Raw genomic sequence first — 20143 nt, 5'->3', positions numbered from 1 at the left:
ACAGTGGACTGGTCCATATTTAAGAACTCAGCGACCAACTTAAATGAGTATGCCACCACCGTCAAAGACTTCATCAGCAAATGTGTGGACGACTGCGTGCCAAAGAAAGCAGTATGTGCGTTCCCCAACCGGAAACCATGGCTCAATCGCGAGATTGACTCCCGACTGAAGGACACATCTGAGGCGTTGAAGGCAGACGACCCTGACCTATACAAGAAATCCAGGTATGACCTCCGCAAAGCCATCCGGAATGCCAAGAGAGAATATCAAACCAAGCTAGAGTCACAGACAGACTCTCGGCGGTTGTGGCAAGGACTAAACAACATAACGGGCTACAAAGCCGAACAGTATCTCTAGCAGCAGCGCATCCCTCCCCGATGAACTCAATGCATTCTATGCTCGGTTCGAGCAGGTAACCAACAATCCACTGGCGAGTGCCCCAGCAGCCCATAATTCACCCAGACCCACCATCACAGCTTCCGAAGTCAGATTGGCCTTCCTGAAAGTGAACCCTCGGAAGGCGACGGGCCCAGACGGGATCCCTGGTCGTGCACTCAGAGCCTGCGTGTGACGAATGTGATATAAAATAGTTACTTTAGAGATATTAGTTACTGTAATGTAGAGATAGGCCAGTCTCATTCTGGTGAGTTCACAGACAAAGGATTTCAGACTGCATGGCAAAGCAAGGAGGAGGTGTGTCCACCAAAGGAGGGGAAAAGGATGCTGGGTAATAGGGGCCAGAGGAAGGGATTGGAAGTGAGCCAATCAGAATGTATGACCAGGTCAGGAGGGGTATAGGATGACCTATGGGAATCGTGTATGTGAAACGTGATACCATTTGAATTGATTTGCAGAGATCCCTTTGTCTCTTTGTTCATTCGCTTTCCGGGGTGTAGGAGACTGGATGTGTCTTATGCCTCTGTGAAATGAAACAAGCTTGCAAGCCAAATAAAATAACTAATGCTGTACCTGCAAATCCATCTCGACTTTTATCGAGGCCAGACTGACGGGTAAAGAAATTTGTATTTTGTCACGCGGACCAGCTGGCAGAGGTACTCGTTGACATCTTTAACCTGTCCCTACTCCACTCCGAGGTCCCCATCTGCTTCAAGAAGATCACCATCATACCGGTACCAAAGAAGAACCAGGCAACGTGCCTCAATGACTACCAACCAGTGGCCCTGACTTCAGTCGTAATGAAGTGCTTCGGGAGGTTGATCATGAAGCGCATCACCTCCATACTCCCAGAACGCCTTGATCCATGCACTTTGCATACCGCTGCAACCGGTCCACATCAGATACCATTTCTCTGGCAGCACGGTAGCATTGTGGATAGCACAATTGCTTCACAGCTCCAGGGTCCCAGGTTCGATTCCGGCTTGGGTCACTGTCTGTGCAGAGTCTGCACATCCTCCCAGTGTGTGCGTGGGATTCCTCCGGGTGCTCCGGTTTCCTCCCACAGTCCAAAGATGTGCAGGTTAGGTGGATTGGCCATGATAAATTGCCCTTAGTGTCCAAAATTGCCCTTAGTGTTGGGTGGGGTTACTGGGTTATGGGGATAGGATGGAGGTGTTGACCTTGGGTAGGGTGCTCTTTCCAAGAGCCGGTGCAGACTCGATGGGCCGAATGGCCTCCTTCTGCACTGTAAATTCTATGATATGGCTATGATACACTCATCCCAAGAGCATCTCGAAAACAAGGACTCCTACATTAGACTCCTGTTTATTGACTACAGCTCCGCCTTCATCACCATAATCCCAGCCAAGCTCATATCAAAGCTCCAAAACCTAGGACTTGGCTCCCCACTCTGCAACTGGATCCTCGATTTTCTGACCAACAGACCACAATCAGTAAGAATGAACAATACCTCCTCCACAATAGTCCTCAACACCGGCGCCCCGCAAGGCTGCGTACTTAGCCCCCTACTCTACTCCCTGTACACACACGACTGCGTGGCAAAACTTGGTTCCAACTCCATCTACAAGTTTGCTGACGATACGACCATAGTGGGCCGGATCTCGAATAACGATGAGTCCGAATACAGGAGGGAGATAGAGAACCCAGTGGAGTGGTGTAGCGACAATAATCTCTCCCTCAATGCCAGCAAAACCAAAGAGCTGGTAATTGACTTCAGGAAGCAAAGTACTGTACACACCCCTGTCAGCATCAACGGGGCCGAGGTGGAGATGGTTAGCAGTTTCAAATTCCTCGGGGTGCACATCTCCAAAATTCTGTCCTGGTCCACCCACGTCGACGTTACCACCAAGAAAGCACAACAGCGCCTATACTTCCTCAGGAAACTAAGGAAATTCGGCATGTCCACATTGACTCTTACCAACTTTTACAGATGCACCATAGAAAGCATCCTATCAGGCTGCATCACAGCCTGGTATGGCAACTGCTCGGCCCAGGACCGCAAGAAACTTCAGAGAGTCGTGAACACCGCCCAGTCCATCACACAAACCTGCCTCCCATCCATTGACTCCATCTACACCTCCTGCTGCCTGGGGAAAGCGGGCAGTATAATCAAAGATCCCTCCCACCCGGCTTACTCACTCTTCCAACTTCTTCCATCGGGCAGGAGATACAGAAGTCTGAGAACACGCACGAACAAACTCAAAAACAGCTTCTTCCCCACTGTTACCAGACTCCTAAATGACCCTCTTATGGACTGACTTCATTAACACTACACACTGTATGCTTCATCCGATGCCAGTGCTTATGTAGTTACATTGTATATGTTGTGTTGCCCTATTATGTATTTTCTTTTATTCCCTTTTCTTCTCATGTACTTAATGATCTTTTGAGCTGCTCGCAGAAAAATACTTTTCACCTGTATCTCGGTACACGTGACAATAAACAAATCCAATCCAATCCAATCCAACCTGGGATCTCGGCACCGTGAGGCAGCAGTGCTAATCACTGCGTCACTGTGCTGCCATAATTGCCACAAGTTTCAGACTGTTTTTTCATATCTCTCAGGTGACAAGGTGAGAAGTGTCTGCATCACAATTCTGATATATACGCTACATGGGCCACAACTTATCCATATGTCTGAAACCAGCAGCTCCAATAATATATTATATACATTACATGGAATAATAACATGGTTGTATTACAACTGTGATTAAAAGTGTAATCTTCAACCCGTCTTTTTCTTCAAAGCTTTGGAACAATTACTTGGGGATACACCTCAAGGAGCATATCCCAAGTTCAGATCAGGTATATTAAATGCTTAAACTTTCCTTTTACTGGTCAAATCAGAATGCTTGATACATTTCACTCTTTCAATGCATTCCACTGTTTAAGTCACCCGAGTAGTCCAATTTTGATTCACTACTTCTCAAGTTAGCAGCTCAGGGGTCAGTACTACTTAGATACTTTACATCTGAAACAGGTGAAACTAACAGAACAAATAGAACAATTCATTTGGCCGTACCATCTTGCACAGTCTACTTCAATCATTCCCTTATGAGGTTCCTGAGGGCAGTTATTATTTATCTCAAATGGGGTATACAGCTGCATAACCCTGCCTAATTTTACTATTGTAGATAAAAGGGTTTAGTTAATGGGAAGGGGCGACCCAGTTTGCTGCAATGAACTTTCTAAAAATTCATTAAGTCTTTTCCTTTTTGGAATGACATGCATTATCAACAGCGATTAATCTGGTGAATCTTTTGGTGAACTCAATTTATAAAATGCAACAACAGAGTCTTTTTGTCTTCAGATGAAAATCAATTAGTGTAGGTAAGGCCACAAGGAAAAACTAACATCACTCATCACTAGTCTCTGGCAGCTCAAATGATTTGTCTTCCAAGCTTGGGTGATCAGGAGCTGTTGTAATATCTCAGGAAAATTAATTTTGTTTCTATATTCTAGACTGAGTTTCCCTGTTTGGTGGACCTTTACACAAATAACTTTTAATCAAGGCTGATCTTTGATTAATACCTTAGATGATCTCAGGAGAAGGCTCCTTTTTCATGAGCCCTTTCACAGTTTTCTCCAATATGCTATGTGAAAGACAGGTCATTGCCTTTGTCCTTACCTCGCTGTTTCTCTGTCGACCACCAGGCACTGCACCGAATGCCGTAAACAGTATGTTCCACCAAAGACTGCAGACATCCTGTGAACAAAGTATATCATGTAATATCCTTTAGCAGCAAGAATTAACATTATCTTTATGCCTTTAAAATTGGAGCAAACAAGAAATACTATTATAACTCAAGTTAAGTATCTGCTTTCAGTTCTACAATTAACTGTATTCCAGAGTTAAATTAGATACGTATGGTCAGGCATTGAAATGTTCCGAAAATATTTCATAACTGCAAAATAACACAGTTAATATTTAAAGCACCTCTTCTTTTAAATTATCTTTTGAGTCACTAAATTCCTCACCTGTATATTGCAATTTTAAATCCAAAGCATGTGCATCGTATATTGCACTTGTGGAACATAAGTCAGCATTTCACTCATCGAAGTAAGCTATTAGATAGCGCTCTCAAGAATAAACTAGAGTGACAGTGTTTCCTTTAAATGTTAATCACCTACCAAATATGGTGAATTGCAACAACAGGACTACTGGGTGCAAGATACATCACATAAACCTCTTGTTGAAGCAATGCTTTTTTCACAATGTTAGTGCACTGTGTGTTTGGTGGCATTATTATCGAGTGCAGCAAAAAGATGCACTGATTGCTTTTGCCACAGTCAACAGCTTTTTAAGTATCCAACTGAAATATACACCAACAGCTGGATTGTTTGATTTAGCACCTGCTTTGAAAAGATAAAAACCTTGCTGTCTAATTATCACAAGAATTAACTATAAGATGCCATCGAGAAAGATGTACTGGCTGAGGGGTACAATGATCTGAAGTGCAGAAAATCAATGCAGAGTAACTCGGCTCCTAACCCCCAAAGTCAGTCCACCATCTACAAGGCACAAGTCAGGAGCGTAATGGAATACTTTCCACTTGCTTGGATGGGTGCAGCTCCAACAACACTCAAGAAGCTCAACACCATCCAGAATATTCAAAGCCTCCACCACCGACGAGCATTGGCAGCCATATGTACCATCTACAAGATGCACTGCAGTAACTCACCAAGGTTCCTTAGACAACACTTTCCAAACCCACAACCACTACCATCTAGAAGGACAAGAGCAGCAGATACCTGGGAACCCCACCACCTGACTTGGAAATATATCGCTGTTACTTCACGGTCGCTGGGGCAACATCCTGGAACTCCCACCCTAATAGCACAGTGCGTGTACCTACCCCTCAAAGACTGCAGCAGTTTCAAGAAGGCAACTCATCACCACATTCTGAAGGGCAACTCGGGATGGGCAATAAATGCAGGCCAAACCAATGACGCCCACATCCCGTAAATGAATTCGAAAAAAGATGACCGTGATCAAATATACTCTCCACTCTGAATCCAAAAACGAATGTTGGCAGATGTCTCCTCAGAATCCTCCCTGGTGATTATCACATTTGAGTTTCCAAACTCCACTCCCAAAAACACACTTCAAAATCTTCTCTCATAAGTATGCATTCAGTGAGCTGTTTGCATTCCGGAATCCAGACCAGGTTTTTCAAATGACACTTTTAAACAAAGCTTTGCTCCACTTTTAACAGCGAATCCAGTCCGGATTTCACACCAACGCCTTTACGATTTCTTTATCTTGACTGGTGGGCAAGCTGCTGACAATTGCTTTAACTCTTGACTCCCAGGCTGTTTTAAAATGGCATCAAACATTTATTTTACCTGTGAAGGCTGCTGTCCCACTTTAAATCTGGTTACTGCAATTATCTCTTTAACTCAGAACATTTTTTTGTTACTCTTTGAATTCTTTGGAACCACACCTTGGTCTCTGTTGACTTAACTCCAAACTTCTTGAAGACTTCTCTTAATTTCTCCAGTTTCCTTAACTAGTTGGACTTCAGATTTCCAGCATCGGTTTTCTCCATAGTATGGCTTTTATTCTAGCAAGGCTGAGAGAGATGTCCCTTCTTTAACCTTCTAAACCAACAGCTTCTAGTAGGGGTGAGAGAGCTCCCTTCTCTCTCACAATCTACTTTCAACTGCAGGCAAATGAGTTAAATTAAAACTTAAAAGCTTATCTACCTTGAAAGGCCCCCAGTTGCGAAGCAACAGACACACGCTTATGCCTTTTATTTATTCTTCACGACATAGCCCTCTCTAAGCACAATAGAATCAGCCCTCTCTAAGCACAATAGAATCACAGTTAGAACTTAACCAATCCCTACACATACAAACACCTCTGTCCAGCTTGAATCGAACTACAAGTTTTATCTTTCCGGACATTGAAACATTCAATTAAACCCATTTAAAACGCTACCTTATTTTTAATGTTTACCAATATATATCTAATTCCCGCAAAACTATCTTTGTTTTCCTAACAGTAGTGATGCAGCAGAATGTATATTAAAATGATACATCGCTGCAGGCAGAATACTTAAAAATGCTCAACAATTTTTAAAATGTTTGCAACCTGCATGCTGAAGCTGACTAGCACATCCCAATCTGCAAAGCTCGGAGTTCAAACTACAAACTGATTATTAAATAAACAGGGTTAATCAATTAAAGTTGAGCTTTTAAAGGATGCAATCCTGGATTAGCAAATATATTACACCTGATATGGTGTAGTGGACTGCTCTAATACAGTGCACTAAGGTATATAAGAACCGTTAATATTTCAAAATAGATTAAATGGTTGCAGACTTCAAGAGGGCACAATTAAGAGTACAGATTGCAAGCAACCATAACAGGCAAACCTCACTGGTCAGCAGTACAAAACAAACTTCCTTAAATACTCCAGAGTTCTATTTTGTTTTCAAAAAAACATTGCACGCCCATTTAACATAGCATCTGTTAGAATTGGGGTTCATCCATCTGTTTATCAGACAGTTAAACTCTTACATAGAAGTAAGCTTAATTCATCGGTGACAATTAATGCCAGGTACTCACACTACAAAATCAAAACCCAGTGAGAATGTAACTATTCTTAAGTACCTATAGGGCATTACACATTTACATCACTGGAAATAATATTGGCACCACACAAGCGCCAGGTAATAACCGTCACCAACAACATTGCCAATGTAAAACCCCATCATCAGCATCTTGGGGGAAATTACCATTGACCAGAATCATAACAGAACCAGCCACATAAATACTGTAGCTACAAGAGCAGGTCAGAAGCTGGATATTATTTGGTTAGTGGCTCACTTCTTGACTCCCCAAAATCATTTCACCATTTACAAGGCACAAGTCAGGAATGTGTTGGAATAGCTCCATTTCCTCAATAAGTCCAGCTTCAACTGCACTCAAGAAGCTTGACACATCAATCCGATCACACTTTTGAGTACTTCACTGCAAAGGATGTAGAGGTGGCAACTCATCGTCGCTTCTCAAGGACAATTCGAGATGGACAATAAATGCTATATTTGCAACACTCACATTCATCGAGTTTTAAAAAATGGTCAATATAAAATTGCTTTTAACAAACAAAACTCATTGCAGTGATTAATCTATGAATGTGAATTATACTGACAGCCCTCACAAAGCTAGATGGCTGCGTCCTACAAATGTTTAGAAGGCGACGGATTAGAGTTACAGCATACCGTGAATTATGGGGTTGATCGATTTCATCACATCACAGTAATTATTACTTTCTATATTCTTTTCAGCAAAATGTGAGAGAGAAACAGCAGTTTGTCTGAAATCTATTATCAACAACGCAAAGTTTCTAGATATTAACTTTGATGCTTAGAGTTCAAAAGCTCATTAAGCCTTTTACTTTCATCAATATTGTCTTGCACTATAACACTATCATTTCATGTTAATATGGAAAATGAAATACTACACCATTATTAAACAGTGAAAAGCTTCTGCACAGGGCAAGCACAATTTCAAGTTTTGATAATATTAGTGTAGATGATGAATGTTGTTTCTAATTGAGTATTCAGAATTTCAATGTTAATAGTCAATTCACAGCAGGACTACTGCTATTTATGGAAAACTACACAAAGACGAGAATGTTAACTGACAACAAGTAATAAACCAAAAGTCAAATATGGTGCTGGAAATGTGAAACAAGAGCAGAAGATTCTTTAAATATTCAGCAGACCAGCGAGCATCTGTGGGGAGGGTAACAGAGTTCAGACTGATGACCATTCATCAGAAATGGGAAATATTACAGTCGGTTTATGCACATACATAACTGGGAAAGGGGCAGGTCGGTAAGTAAAGGACAAAAGGGTGGATCTTGCATCTGGTGGACAGGCAGGAGGGATTAAATGACAAAAAGAATGGTAGGGCAAAGGGATGGGAAGAGAAAAGAAAATTAATTAACCCTGAGCAGTTGCAAATGACCACAGCAGAAAAATATCAGGAGCCGCTGTCCAATAAAACGGTGCCAGAGGCTGTCAAAGGTGAGGTTCTGCCCCTCAAGCTTCCATTAAACAGTGCAGGAGCCAGAGGACAAAGAGGTTAGAGTGCAAGTGCAATGGAGAATTATAACAATAAGCTACAGGTGACACTGTGGAACACCTCCCTTCAGTCCACAAGAAGTTAACCCATTCTGCATTTAGTCTCCCAATGTAGAGTAGAGCCAATGGTGAGTAGCAAATGTTGTATAGTAAATTGAAAGCAGCAAAAGTATATCAATATTTAATTGGAAGGAAGATTTGGGGTCCTGGAAAGTAGGAAGGGAGGGGGTAAAGGTTTATGTGCTGCATCTCCTGCACTGTCACACGATGATATGGTGGGAAGGAGAAGGAGAGTTGGAGATGATTGAGGAGTAGATCAGGGTGTTCGGAGGGAAAGGAGAGCGTGAGCATGAGAGATCAAGAGGGAGAAGGTGAGGGAGGGGGAAAGAGGGAGCCGGAGAACGTGCACGCATGAGAGCCTGAGAATGTGCGTGAGGTAGTGAGCCAGAGATTGTGCATGCAAGAAAGGGGGAGGAGGGGGTGAGAGAACCATGGTGGAAGGTTGAGAGAGAAAGAGGGAAGGAGGGCGGGAGGGAAGGGAGAAAAGGAAGGAGTAAGGATGAGAGGGAGGGAAGGAGTGAGAGAAGGGGCCGAGGGAGAGGGGGGAGGAAGGGAGGGAGGAAAGGGAGGGAGGAAAGAGAGAGAGAGAGAGAGAGAGAGAGAGAGAGAGAGAGAGAGAGAGAGAGAGAGAGAGAGAGAGAGAGAGAGAGAGAGAGAGAGAGAGAGAGAGTGCCTGAGCGAGACCTCTAACATAGGAGAACACGAGCCAGAGAGTGGGTGAGAAGACAGCCAGAGAGCATGTGAGCGAGAGAGAGAGCCGGCGCACATGCGCGTGGGGACGCTGGACAGCGGCCCATGGGAGAGAGATGGCTGGAGAGTGTGAAGGTAAGGGAGAAGTGGAAATTTGAAGCAAGGTGACAACATTTTCCAGCTTAAGGCTGGAAAAAGACCTGCAAGCAATAACAAGTAATAAATGTTCATGTTCATACCATGCATACCAGGCAAACGGGATGGTGGGTAGGACGCTTTTACAAAACTATTTTGGTTTGGGAAACTTTGCAATATTTTTAAATTGGCAAAGGGGTGTGCATTATTTTTAAGGTTTTTTGAAAGATTAGTCACTGCAATCTACCTTTTAGAATACTCTTGCCAGTACCCGGAGATAGTTTTTAGTTAAGTCAATGCCAGTTAAAGCAGTTCCCCACAAACTATAATTGAGTACTCAGGCTCAGTTAATCTTTCTCTAATGGCTGATACAAATCTCAAGCGAAAGAAGATATAATACTGTCTTGATATTTTATTAACAGAAAATGATGCTAGCATAAAAATACAATAAAATTGAATTAAAAGCCGAGCGTCTAAAGTATCAATGCTGCTATCAAATTTTACCTTTACAGAACCGTGTGCCTGTAATTGGAGGTCTTGTTTTATTCTTGCCTCTGAAATTCTGGAAAACATTTGGTTTTACTGTAAAACTGTATAAACTGCTGATCGGTACTAAGATCCAAAAAAGAAATTGTTCGACCCACATCCCCAAAAGATACAGTAGCTCAATAAACAAGAGAAGAACAATCGAGTGGTTTCAGCCTGCCATTCGACAATTTTCACTGCCGGGACATGCAACATCCATTAGAAAACGGAATACCTTACTGTGACTTCCAGATACTTAAAAAATGTTGTGTCCCTATGAACTTTTATCTTTGATCTCACATACCTCCGTTTCATAATTTACTAACAGTACAGTTCTTTTACAATTATTCCGTCTTTACAGCCTTATTCTGTCTCTTAAATCAACCCATCAGCATACCACACAAAGTATACATCATATTATGAGCACAGGAATTTTCCTTCATGGTTCACCACTATAGTGAAATTCATTTGTTCTTCTCCCACCATCAAAATAACATTGCCAAAAGAGATTTTAACAATAGATTGTTACAGGGCTAAACAATTATGATTATTTCAAAACTTTTTTGTGCCAGCAGACACCAAGTTAACCTTTGGAAGTATATCTTAAGTCAGTTAATCTTTCCTGAGGTGCAGTTAAACTACCACCTTTAAACAATGCAAATACATTTTGAGTGTGCATTACTTCAAAAAAAGTGGTACGGTGACTTAGATGCGAGGCATTGGTCCAGCACTGAGTGTACCGAAGAGTGTATCATCTCATACTAGCCTAAGTTCACACTGGCTGTATTATAATTCCAACCTTACTCTCCCTTCATATGGTACACAGCGGAAAATAACTATGCGACACGGCTTCTGGGGGGTGAGCAGTAGGAATATTCTATTGGGTGCCAAGTGCATCAGTGTAAAATGCTTCCTTGTGCTTACTTAGGGGCAGCACGGCAGCATTGTGGATAGCACAATTGCGTCACAGCTCCAGGGTCCCAGGTTAGATTCCGGCTTGGGTCACTGTCTGTGTGGAGTCTGCACATCCTCCCAGTGTGTGCGTGGGTTTCCTCAGAGTGCTCCGGTTTCCTCCCACAGTCCAAAGATGTGCAGATTAGGTGGATTGGCCATGATAAATTGCCCTTAGTGTCCAAAATTGCCCTTAGTGTTGGGTGGGGTTACTGGGTTATGAGGATAGGGTGGGGGTGTTGACCTTGGGTAGGGTGCTCTTTCCAAGAGCTGGTGCAGACTCGATGGGCCGAATGGCCTCCTGCTGCACTGTAAATTCTAAATGGTGGTCTATCAAGGTTCCCCTCTTCAATTGGTGTGATTTTCCCAACTTTTATGTTGATTGAGTTGACAGATGATAACATGGGTATGAATGTGTTTCACGATGAAATAGCATAATAACTACAGGTTTAATAGTAGATTATAGTTACAAGTATCCAATGTGTACGCACAGTATAGCTGAAGCTATCTTAAATTGCTTACCCACTGTATGCTAAAATTCCAGAACCAACTTTTCCCCATATTAGGCCTGAGCTTTCCTTAGAGCCTGGCTGGAGCACTGCTCCTTTTCCAGAGCCAGCAGTCACTTCCATTGCTATGAACGACTCAGGCATGTGCACGTTTAGCAAACATCATGGCCAGTTTGGGTTTCTCCAGACAAATGAACAGAGCAACTTATTCCCCTCAATTTCCCAGCTGATTTTTCTCCCCCTCTCCATTAGGATCTTTCTCAAGTAATTTGAAATTTAATTCCCTTTTGTTCCCTGAACGCCTAATAGTCAAAACTCAAAAGAAATAATTGTTCAAACATTTAGACGAACACCTGGTGACCCCTGGTTGTGCTTATGTACCCTTTTTGTTAGTGATCAAACCATTCCATTTTACCCCATAACACATGCTGCTATGCCTCAGTCCCTCCCCGAATGCAGTCTGACGCCATCTGCTCCCTGGCTTTGGTAAGTAACCCTAGTTTCCAAACTGCCAGAGATCAACCTGCCATTTTGCTTAGAACTGTGACCCAAGCTCAAGGCTTATCTATAACTTCCTCAATCTGCACTACCTGTGTAGAAACATAGAAACTAGGAGCAGGGGTGGGCTATTGGCCCTTTGAGCCTTCTCCAACGTTCAATATGATCATGGTTGATCCTCAATCCCAATGCCGTATTCCTGCTTTCTCCTCATACCCCTTGGTGTCATTAAAATCTAAAAATTATCTTTTTCTTGAATACATTTAGTGACTTGGCCTCCCCAGCCTTCTGTGGTAGAGACTGCCACAGGGTCACTACCTTGTTTGAATGAAGAAATGCTTCCTCATCTCAGTTCTAAATGGTCTACCCCGTATCATGAGGCTGTGTCCCCTGGTTCTGGATTCCCCCATCCAGGGAAAACATCCTCCCTGCATCTAGTCTGTCCATCCCTGTATTATCAATTATGCCAATATCTGGCATGACCCTAACCTACCTCGGAACAATTTAGCTCCAAATGTACTGTACAACTTTTAACAAACCTAAAATATAGAAGGTAGCTCACAACCACATTCTCACGGAAGTGGCTCTAGAAATTCTATAGACTCTGGAAGAGTTCCAATGGATTGGAAGGTAGCTAATGTAACCCCAGTTTTTAAAAAAGGAGGGAGAAAAAACGGGGAATTATAAACCAGTTAGCCTGACATTGGTGGTGGGGAAAATGCTGGAGTCGATTATTAAGAAGGATATATCTGAGCGGGTACAGGATTGGTCCAAGTCAGCATGGATTCACTAAAGGGAAATCATGTTCGACAAATCATAGAATTTTTTGAGGATGTGACCAATAGAGTGGACAAGGATGCCCCAGTGGATGTTGTCTATCTGGACTTTCAAAAGGCTTTTGACAAGGTCCCACCATAAGAGATTAGTGAGCAAAATTAAAGCTAATGGTATTGGGGGTAATGGTTGGCAGACAGGAAGCAGAGAATGGGAATAAAAGGGTCGTTTTCAGAGTGGCAGGCAGTGACTGGTGGGTTCACCGCAAAGTTTAGTGCAGGGACCCCAGCTGTTCACAATGTACATTAATGATTTGGACGAAGGAATTTCATGTAATATCTCCAAATGTGCAGACGGCACTGAGCTGAGTATCAAGTGTGTGCTGTGAGGAGGATGCAAGAGGCTGCAGGGTAACTTGGACAGGCTGGCTGAGTGGGCAAATGCAATATAATGTGGGTAAATGTGAGGTTATCCACTTTGGTGGCAAAAACAGGAAGGCAGATTATCGAAATGGTGGCAGTTTAGGAAAACGGGAAGTGCAACGAGACGTGGGTGTCATGGTGGAACAGTCGCTGAAAGTTGGCATGTAGGTACATCAGGCGGCGTGGAAAGCTTATGACATGCTGGCCTTCATAGCAAGAGGATTTGAGTATAGGAGTAAGGATGTCTTGCTGCAGTTATACAGAGCCTTGGTGAGGCCACACCTCGAGTGTTGTGTGCAGTTTTGGTCTCCTAGTTTGAGGAAGGACATTCTTGCTTTCCAGGTTGTCCAGCGAAAATTCACCAGAATAATTCCTGGGATGGCAGGGCTGACATAAGAAGACTGGATCAACTGGGCTTGCACTCACTGGAGTTTTGAAGAATGAGGGAGGGATCTCATAGAAAAATATAAAATCCTGATGAGACCGGACAGGCTAGATGCAGGAAGAATGTTCCCGATGTGGGGTACATCCAGAACTAGGGGTCACAGCCTAAGAATAAGGGGTAAGCCATTCCGGACTGAGATGAGGAAGAACTTTTTCTCTCAGAGTTGTGAACTTGTGGAATTCTCTACCACAGAAATCTGTTGGGGCCAGTTTGTTGGATATATTCAATAAGGGACCAAGGGATACGGAGAGAAAGCAGAAGTGGGATACTGAATTTGCATGATCAGCCATGATCATATTGAATGTTGGTGCAGGTTCAAAGGGCAGAATGGCCTCCTTCTGCACTTATTTTCTATGCGTTTATGCAACTAGGGATGAACAATAAATGCTGACCTAGCCATAACACCTACAGCCCATATATGAATTTGTTAAAAATGATAAAATACAGAACAACAGTCGTGAGGTTTACTTTTAAATCTGAGAGAAAGCATGTGAAAACCTTCTCCATGTATATGAAATGGTTAGAGAAGTACGCAATCTATCACAGGAAATGCTTGCAGGAGGAACCATTAGCCTTACATTATCACATTACGAAATATTGAGTTTTTAAAATCTTTTGTTACATTCGCTTTAATACAAACTTGCTACCAAATAGTTCATTTGGAGGTTTTTTTTCTAAAATTGCTACGCTTCCCACAATGTAGGAACTGCTTCAAACTTCAGCGAGCATTTCCAGAATCACAATCCTAGCTGTAAGTATACTGATTTTGCTTAAGCCCAATAGTTCCAGTTATGTTCATTTTCTAAAGATTCAGAGAAAAACACTACTTTTGTCTACTTTCATTGGCAATTGAGTTGCTACGACACCCTGGGCCAGTGCACAGTCAATTTCAGCCCCACTTGACCTGGGGTCACAACACGATTGAAATTAACTATTACTTTACAATGCCAGAGGTCTTTGACTGCCCAATAACTACAGTCACCAGGTTTGTAAATTTAAGCAAAATTAACTTTTTATTATTAACAATAATTAAATAGGCAACAACTATAACTGGTTAACTACTATTTAATCTCTAACCCTCCCTGTCCCTCCCCTCTAACTCATGCCACCCTCTATATACACACGCACACAGGGGAATAAAATAATGATAAAAGTAAAATGATGAGTCTTTGTTTCAGACGGGCGCCTTCCAGTTGGTTTCTTCTCCAGTCTAGGCTTTCAGGTGGATGTTATCTTTTCTTTCAGCTTGTAATGGTTTGCACTGTGGATTCACAGTAGCAAGCAGCCAGCATTCGAGAGAGACAGCTTCTTCTTTCAAGGTCTAGAAATTTCTGCCATCAGACAGTAGGCAGCAGAACATGGAGAGAGAGTTCATTCCACCTTGAGGGTTTAGTGGCCTCTCGCAGGTTTTCTCCGATAAACCCCACCTGACAGGAACCAATCGCCGTCAGTTGCTGGGCAGAATACAGTCCCCGGCCAATCCATTGGCCACCAGCCAACCAGTCAAAACATGTCCCTCCAATTACTTGGGTGCCATAAAGTCTGTGTTCCTCTGGACAAAATAGTATCACAGTGTACTATTTTTGACGCTTACTTCCTTTGCTTGACTTAAAGTTATGTCTTCATTAATGATCCATGGAACAAAAATGATAAACACAAAGCAAAAGAAATAGGATCTAAGAGAATTAACAGGAAGGGCCCTTACGGCATGCAATGAAAAAACACCCCACCTAGAGTGAAAATGATCCCATCTCCCCAGTTAGACCACATCTGGGTTACTGAGAGCAGATATAGGCAGCACATCTTATGAAGGATATATCGGTCTTGGAAGAACTGCAATGTAGGTTTGCTAGGATGACAGGTACAAAGAACTTTATTGTCCATTCAGAAGTGGACTCAAGTGTTAAATTACAAGGTGAGATTACACGAACCAGGTTGTATTTCAAATCTAGAAAGTTAGAGGGCAATGAAATCATATTAAGATAATAAGGAGGAGCAGGTGTGGTAGATAGGGAGAAACTAATTCTTGAGAGCGAAATTAGGAAACCTTACACACATGGCATAGATTCAATGGACCGAATGGCCTCCTTCCGCGATACAATGACTGTGACAGAGTAGTAGAGGCTTGGAACAATAATTAATCTCGACCAATTACAAATTTAAAATCGGAGATTGATAAGAGATTTTTGTTATCTAAAGGTATTGAAGGATATAAGCTAACTGCAGGTTGAGAGAGTTAGGTCAGAGCTTGGCCATGATTTGAATGAATGGTCAATCAGGCTCGAGGAGAAAATTTGCATTCTTCTGTTCCTGTGTTCCTAAAATGCATCTCTTACACCCAGTATTTTCTTTTTTTTTCCAATTAAGGAGCAATTTAACGTGGCCAAACCACCTACCCTGCACATCTTTGGGTTGTGAGGGCGAGACCCACGTAGACAGAGAAAGAATGTGCAAATTCCATACGGACAGTGACCTGGGGTCGGGATCGAACCCAGGTCCTCAGTGCCGTGAGGTAGCAATGCTAACTTCAGTGGGTAGATAATCCAAAAATGAGGATTGAGTAGAGAATTTATTGGGTGGGGGGGGGGGTGCAGACTTCCAATACTGTATATGAAGACATTGCAGGACAGGAGTTGAATGTTAAATCACAACCAGTTGAATGTGTCAGTTCACAGCAGCATCAATGGTCTTTATTGGTGCAGAAAAATGAGTTACACTTTTTTTTTTAAATGGCCGATTTGTCTTAATTGGCTGCATAATTTACTTGCATCCATTTGGAGAATATTTCATTATTTTAGTAGCTCATCTGACATTTCCACTATCAGCTGGTGCCACCTCCTTATGAAGTATGAATTTACAAAATTGTGTCAGGCTGTAAGTGGGTCGGAATATGCAGCTACGGGCTGCTCAACCTACCCATTTCTTGACAGGTGACAGGTATAAAACTTAAGCTGTATTTAGGTCTGAAACAAATCAGAGGTGAGATAAAGAGCAAAAACTCCTCTGCAATCCCTGCAGGAAAAAGAAAAAGGGGTTGGGTGGGGGACATGTTGGTAGTGTTCCAACAGAAACACTTTGATATGGCGATTCGAAGCTAGAGAGGTACCCAGAAAAACAAACAGCCCCAACAGATAAACACAATCGGAGCAAAATCATTCCAGGACCACAATTCCATAAGGTCAGTGGAAGAGATGGAAACAAACAAAAATGCCCTTCACCCATCCCCACCCCCTCCAAACAAGCTTAAAGCTGAAGAATAAATAGCAAATAAAATAGTAAATATGCGGAATGGTTATTTCCTCCAAGAATTTACAAGACAAGAGCAGCCACAAGAGCTGACATAAATAAAATCAAGGACTTGACATGAGTGAAGTGAAAATCCAGGCAAGTGACAAGAGCTCAAAATAAGTAGTTCCCCAGGAAAGGGTGACAGTCATTCTAAAGTAGAGTTAAAGGAGAAGGTCTCTGGAGAACAGATATTTATGGGGTCATTATTTAGGTTATATTGGTTAAGTAATTACACCTGTTGTTTGTTAGGATTGCTTTTGCTAGTGTTTGATTTTTGATTTTTTTTTTTTTACATTGCTTGTTGCTGAGAGTGCAGTCTAATACCAGAACAGCAAAGGTCTTTAAGGAGCATGGCAAACAATTGTATATCTCCTTAAACAAATAAAGGAATGAGAAATGAACAGCGTAATGACAGGGGTGGTGGTGTAAATTAATGTGGATGAATTCAATGTCAAATCAGACAGGAAAGCGAAATAAATTTAGCAAAATGAAATATTAGATTAGGAGGGGGGGAAAAAATGACAAAGGAAAAAGTAATTCTAAATTTAACATTTAAATCTTCAAAAATTAAAACAGGAAAAAAATAATACTCCAAACTTGTAATAATGAATTTTCAGTGTCAAGGAGGTGCATGGTAGCAATTAACAGTTTATCACAACGTCGAAGTGTACTTAATTTTCTATGGCGAGTGTAGTTCATATCTACTGCACATCTACAGCAATTTCATGTTATTCAAAGTATTTCCATCGTGAGGCTGAAAGTGAGATGCTGTTTTTGCAAAGATAACATTGAAGAGAAATTCAAACAGCAGCTTTTGGATATTTGAATTTAAGGTGCATCTGCCTGTTTGCTTGCAGTGGCAAATGAGGAGAAAAAGAATGGCATGTATTTTCAGTGATTAAGCCAAAAGGTCTGGGAGTTGTCGACTTGACACTTGGGCAGAATCTTCCAGGCCCACCAACAGCCGGAAACTTGGTTGCAGGGAAACGTAATTGGGTGTGAGGGCAAAACCTAATTTCCCGACGGCTGGATGAATTTTAGCAATTATGTCCTTGAGACTTTGAAGGCTGGCTAAGCTTCCCAGAGAATAATTTTGGGATGCCCTTTGACATGCATTGTCATATTATGCATGCTCATTAAAAGGCCACCTCACTGAAATTAAGCTCCCCTTCAAAGTTAAATTCCCCACCAGCGAGAAATTAGAACGTTCACATTCATGACTGCATAAAAGTTGCATGCACCTGGTGAGTTTGACTTTTTCCATCATTCACGTTGAGTTGTCACGTATGCTTGAGACTGTATGGTGGCAGTGCAAGTTGCATGGAAGGTGAAGAAAGGAAGTGTTCATGGGGAAGGGTGGAGCAGCCGTCAGCCAAAGGTGGAAGGGATTGCGCAAGCTGGCCAGGTGTCCTTGAAATATGGTGCGCGGATCTTTGACTCCATGGATGCAAAAGTGGGGGTGGTGACTTCCCACCTGCCCTGCCGTGCGAATTAATGAGCACATTGGGGGTGAATGTGTTATGAGTTCCACCCAGCGGAAATCACTTCTTACTTCCACCACCGAATGTATGATATCAGAATGGAAGATTCCAGCCAACTGTCCAACCACTGACAACAGCAACCAAAGTCAACAAAATGTTTAACTGTGTAATATAAATCAGGTGATGTGGCATCAATTTATATTGCGCTCTGGTCAGACTACACCTCGTGTACAATGCCCAGTTATGGCTGTTGAAACGCAAGAGAACTGAAAACCTAAAATCCAAAATATAATTCGAGCTATTTAAATTAATAAAGGCAGAAAGAGCTGTTTAAGATAGCAATGAAATAATCCTCATTTGTAATCTCATGGTCATATTAATGGTTCCAATCGCAAAACAAATTAAGGTGTACTGTTCATCTCGGCATTGTCTGATAAATCTCAGTTAAACATCTCAAGATGGAAGATAGCACATATATGAAGGATACATAAGAGCAGGAAAATTGATTTTAAAACTTCATAGATAAAAATGCAAAGTTAAGATGCATAACACATTAACCAGAGTCTCATGTTGGAGATGCTGTTTGTATCGTATCCACAGTTTGACAACATGCCTACTTGGGGAAACAAATGTAACTGTGAATAGGCACAATTTAGTTAGATGTGTTTATGATGTGTCAGTTGCACATTAGCTAAAGAAAAACAATGAATTTTTAAAATTAATTCCCTTACCTGTTGAGCACCTTGTCTCAGATTCAACTGAAGTCAAAAAACGATGACCGGCAGATCTATGCAAGTGTTACAATCCCAGATGGTGTTATAACTGAACCGGCAGATCCCAGAGTGGAACCCAACCTCAAAAGGCGATAGCTTTTAATATATTTTTTTTAAACAAAACGTGAAGGAACAGAATCACAGGACCAGTAATTAGTTTTAATAACCAGGAAAAAATTTATAAAACTTGAAAAGTTGGATTATTATACAACACTCCCCCTTATCTTAGATATTACACACAGATTTTAAAATTAACACGATTACAAAGTACATCTTAAGCAACAATGGTCTCATTAACACTCCAAGTCAGTGAGACTCAGTGGGTCGAATGGCCTTCTTCTACTCGGTAGGAATTACACGGTTCTATGGTTGGCATGTGAGAGTTTCCAAACTCAACTCCCAGAAAAACACTTTAACATCATCTCCGATAATTATGGTTTCCCGGAGTGGTTTGCATTCCAAAATCCAAACCAGGTTTTACAAATGACACTTTTAAACAAAGCCTCTGCTCCCTTTTAACAGTGAATCCAGTCCAGGATTTCACACCAACCCCTTAGGATGTCTTTGTCTTGACTGCTGCGCAAACTGCTCACAATTCTTTTCGATTTCCAGACTGTATTGAAATGACTTCTAACTTTAAATGACGTCCCACTTTAAATCCAGTTCCTGCGATTGTCTAACTTTTGTTCACCCTTCCTTGAATTCTTCTGAGCAATACCTTGGTCTCTTGTTCTCTTAACTTCAGATGTCTTAAAAACTGTATCTGTCCCTATTTTCTGATCATCTGGACTGTAACGTACTTTAGGAATCTGCCTCTTTATACCTCCCGTCCTGTCCAGTCTTTCTTCTTGCAGAGATGAGACACATTTCTCGAGAGACATTTCCTCCCTCGAGATCCTATCTCCAGCTGCCCACAATTCAGCTAAAACTAAAAAACATTTTTATCCTTACAAAGGCCTCCAGTTGCTAAGCAACCCTCAAATGCTTATGCCCTTTATTTATTCTTCATACTGGAGTCCTCTCTAAACACAATAGAAACACGGTTGGTACTTAACCAAACCCTACACATACAAACATATTTG

The 20143-nt window shown here is 41.9% G+C and overlaps 1 protein-coding gene across 1 annotated transcript in view; it reads right to left on the bottom strand.

Moving 5' to 3' along the window:
• The window catches only part of chm (CHM Rab escort protein), a 189857-nt gene that overhangs the window by 56243 nt on the left and 113471 nt on the right, over positions 1-20143 (bottom strand). The window contains exon 9 of the mRNA XM_072505223.1: positions 4046-4123. Coding sequence (XP_072361324.1) covers positions 4046-4123 — 78 coding nt within the window. The remainder of the gene's footprint in view (positions 1-4045; positions 4124-20143) is intronic.

Source organism: Scyliorhinus torazame, chromosome 5, assembly GCF_047496885.1.
Source record: "Scyliorhinus torazame isolate Kashiwa2021f chromosome 5, sScyTor2.1, whole genome shotgun sequence".
NCBI classification, from domain to species: Eukaryota; Metazoa; Chordata; class Chondrichthyes; order Carcharhiniformes; family Scyliorhinidae; genus Scyliorhinus; species Scyliorhinus torazame.
This window is presented reverse-complemented; position numbering and strand designations above follow the sequence as displayed.